General features: G+C 41.7%; 1 protein-coding gene across 1 annotated transcript in view; it reads right to left on the reverse strand.

Moving 5' to 3' along the window:
* Positions 1–2,898: 2,898 nt before the first annotated feature.
* The window catches only part of LOC111648883 (uncharacterized), a gene marked incomplete at its 5' end in the record, with an annotated part of 2,964 nt that continues 1,670 nt past the window's right edge, over positions 2,899–4,192 (reverse strand). Inside the window, 5 exons of the mRNA XM_023398627.1 lie at positions 2,899–3,017; positions 3,340–3,471; positions 3,573–3,668; positions 3,752–3,856; positions 3,987–4,192. Coding sequence (XP_023254395.1) covers positions 3,000–3,017; positions 3,340–3,471; positions 3,573–3,668; positions 3,752–3,856; positions 3,987–4,192 — 557 coding nt within the window. The remainder of the gene's footprint in view (positions 3,018–3,339; positions 3,472–3,572; positions 3,669–3,751; positions 3,857–3,986) is intronic.

The raw sequence follows: 4,192 nt of genomic DNA on the forward strand, positions 1-4,192 counted from the left end.
GTGTGTGTGTGTGTGTGTGTGAGTGGCAGGGCAACTATCCCACAGCCTTTGTCTCTCACCTCAGAATTAGATCCTATTTGTAGCGGTTGTTGCCCAGGAGGGGTTGGGGGCTAAACTTAACTCTGCAAATATTGTTTTTAGAAGAACAATATTCACAGCTCCGATGCTTCACCTTGTGTCAACTAACAATAACATATTCTGATTTGCCAGTGAGCCCAGTCCCGGTGCAGACCCACAGCATGTTTTGCACACTGTGAAAGACAGGCACGTAGAGAGGGCCGTTAAAGAGATACACATGAAAAACATTTATGGAAATTTTGGCACTCTAATGGCCCACCAAATTCTCCTGGTGCTTCTGATGGCCAGCCCAACTATGACAGATGGGTCTGTTTCTGGGTTGTGCCAATGTACAATGATATTGGTGATCGATGATCATTAGACCAATCACCGATTGCTCATGCCTTTGCAAATGTCAAGACAATATTTGACTTGTTTTCCCATCAATGTAGTAACTTATTATTTTTAGTATTTAATTCATACTAAATTTAATTTGCCCTGCCACAGATTCACACGATTAACCGCATATAACTGATGCTTGCAACATGCTCGCACACACACACTCCGATCAGCTGATTGTAATCAAGCGCTGCTTGTTGTGTGTAGGTGCTGCATTGTGATTTTAGAGTGGAGGAGATCGACAGAGAGACAGTCTGTCTTATCCTGCTACTTTTTATGGTGGTAAATAGAACTTTTGGACAGTCAATGAGAGAAAGAGGGAAATAAAACGGGACACACTTTTTGGTCACTCCTCTTTCGCTCTCGCTCATAGGGTAACGTAACGTGTCATCTTTTTATTTATCATTTACTCATGATGAAACTGTTAATAAAGTATGCCATAATCATGGGGGGGGGGGGGGGGGGGGGGCATAGGTGACGACTCCATATACACATAAAAAGCTTTAATTTACAAATTAATGAATTAAAAATAAAAGTTTTTTAGAAAGATCTGCTCTTCCTGTGATTAAGACAGCAGGGGAGCGCAGTTGGTTGTTGACCAGCGAAGAGAAATGCGCTTCTGGTGATTCAACTTCACCTTGGCTCCAGGAACATTAAACCAAATGCCCTCTCCCACCAGTTTGAGCCAGGCGACTTCCCCAGGGCTACCACAACCATCCTGCTCTGACCTATGTGATTGGAACTGTGACTTGGGGCATCAAGGGTGTGGTCAGACAGGCGTTAGAGGCGGTGTAGACCCCCAACGGGCGTCCTCCTGACCACCTCTTTGTCACGGCAACTCCTTGCTCACGGGGGTTGGAATTGGGGCACTCCACCAATCTCAGTTGCCATCCGGGGACCATGCATTGGACCATCAGTCTCCTCAAACAGTTTCTGGTGGCCTTCTCTGGAAGAGGCCACTGGTAAATTATTCTCCACCTCTCTTGTTTGTGCCTATAACAAAACTTCCCATCAACGTCTTGCTCCACCCTCTTCCAATGCGGCAGCTTGCTTGGTCCATCCGTACATCTGCCTCAACTTTGTCACTATATTGTCTTTCTCCAACGGTAACAGTTAGTCTCTCTGTTATCCACCATTTTTCCTAAATGGCACACTAACCCTCTACCTGAACTCCACGCTCTTGCATGTTTCGGCCACGGGTCTATCCCCTTTCCAGTGTGTTTATGGGTAACAACCACCATTCTTCCCCCGAACAAGAGAGTGCCATCCACTCAGGTGTTGGTTCACTTATGCCAACTCACATGAAGAAAAGCCTAGCCTGCTCTACTCCGTACATGACCTTCCACATCTCCAAGATTGAGCCTTTCAAGACAAGTCCACTGGTTCCTTTCTCCAGTCTGCCCCTTGATCAACCCTGTATATATACTTTTTCCCTTTTCCCTTGCCATATTGTCTTTCATCCTAATGTGTTTCCTCTGCCTGGTAATGTTTGCTTGAATTGGACTGACTATCTGTGTATGACTACCTGGTTATTCAGTGAAGACTTTGCCTTTCTGAACTTTTCGATGTCTCCCAAGTGTTTTTCTGCATCTGATTTCCTGTTAAATCCAGAAATTGTACATTTTTGCTCCAAGATTCCAAGTCAAGTCAATATCTTACAGGAGACATAGTGCAAAGACTTGGCAATCTATATCTATTTGTTGCCTGTGACTTTCCAAATAGAGCATTGCACTGATGCAGTGCAGGTCTGAGTCTGCCTAGGCAGAAGCTGATTCATTTAGAGAGAAAAAACAAAGTTTTCTTTTGCATGTTTGGAACTTAAAATAAGAATTCCATTATTCTGCATGCAGTATAGTTGAGGACAAATGTAATAGTCTCCCAACAGAGGAAGAATAATGGTGACCATATAATTTCTGTATGAGTGTCTGAACCAAGCTATCTGCAGATACGTTCATGTCATTTTGGCTAGTACTAGACAATGAGTGAGAAGGCAAGGTTCATTTCAGCTCTTGTGTGGACATTTATTGTGGTGAATTGTGCAGCAATACCAGTATCTGCGTCATCCTTCCAGATCCATTTCCATTTCTACTTGACTGACTTGCTTTATCCCATCCTTTTTCCTTTCTCAACCATGTCAATGTAGGAACCAAGCTTTAAAAATGAAAACCAACTTAACAAAAGCAGAACAATCTCTCAAGATATTATTCTTGCACAATACTGCAAATCAACTTGTATGCTTAATGCATCCAAAACATTTTTGTCCACTTTGTGCAGCTGCTTCACAATATTCCGAGATTTTTTGTACGTACACTGACATTGGTAGACTGTACTATACCAGAAGACATTACAGGATGGCTACTTATCCTACTTTGTTTTTGACTAGATATTTTTCTGGGCAACCCAATAAATTAATCATCAGAAAGAAAATGACAGGATTCAGGATAGTGATGACAATCAGCATCTTTATTGAAAGTTAAAGAGGCCCCAACCATCGGTTCATATTTTATGAACTCTGTTGAAAGGCATCAACTGGATGGTGACTCTTACTCAGCAGACTCAGACTAAAAAAAAGGAGGGGAAAATCAATTAGCGTTTGCAAATATTCAAATTTAGGAATTAAATTACCTACTAAGTTATTTTCTATTTTTATGTGGAAACTCAAATATGAAACACTTATTAATATATTAGACTTTTTTTTTTGATTTACACTATCTTCAATGGAAATGCACAGCATTAAATCATTTTACTGACCTCTTATGTCAACACAATTTTTACTGTGAACACCCAAACAATCTACAACTAAGTTGTCTTTCATTTATCTTAATATTTGACTTAATGAACCTCTTAGACGAAGGTGCCAAATAGTAATTTCATGTGACTTACCTTTCCAGCATCACGGCTCTTGACTCTCAATTTGTTGACCTGGGACTCAGCAATGTCAGCGCGCTCCTGGGCTTCCTCCAGTTCATGCTGAACCTTCCTAAATCTGGACAAGTGACTGTTGGCCTGCTCCTCCTGTGAAAGATTTGGGGTTACACTGACTTAGTTACAAGACAGTTGATAGTGATAAAATTATAAAATCAACTATCAACTGTCACATTATGTAAATGACTTACAGCCTCCTCAGCCTGTCTCTTGTAAGACTTGACTTTGAGCTGCAGCTTGTCCACCAGATCCTGGAGTCTGTGCATATTCTTCTTGTCCTCCTCAGTCTATACAGATAAAGGATTACACAGTGAGTGATAAAGAAAAGAGAACTGAAAAGAAGCACAGGTAGTCTTTTGGTGGGAATTACCTGGTATGTCAGCTCCTTCACTCTTCTCTCATACTTGCGGACGCCTTTAACAGCATCAGCTCCACGTCTTTGCTCGGCTTCAACTTCAGATTCCAGCTCACGCACCTTTTAAAGTAATGATAAATAATACAAAACTATTATTTACAAAAGATTAAAGTAGAATTTATTCCACACCGTGAAAGTTTGATGTACCTCAAAAAATTATCTATTGTAAGGTTTTATATACAGTTCATACCCTGGACTCCAGTTTCTGGAGCTGCTTCTTGCCACCCTTCATGGCGAGGTTCTCAGCCTCATCCAGACGATGCTGCAGGTCCTTGACTGTGACCTCCAGGTTCTTCTTCATCCTCTCCAGGTGAGCACTGGTGTCCTGCTCCTTCTTCAGCTCCTCAGCCATCATGGCAGCCTGAAATGATAAATGGTCTGTAATTATACTTTCAT

The sequence above is a fragment of the Seriola lalandi genome, unplaced genomic scaffold, assembly GCF_002814215.2.
Source record: "Seriola lalandi dorsalis isolate HSWRI2012SDOR001 ecotype SW California unplaced genomic scaffold, Sedor1 jcf7180002049674, whole genome shotgun sequence".
NCBI lineage: Eukaryota > Metazoa > Chordata > Actinopteri > Carangiformes > Carangidae > Seriola > Seriola lalandi.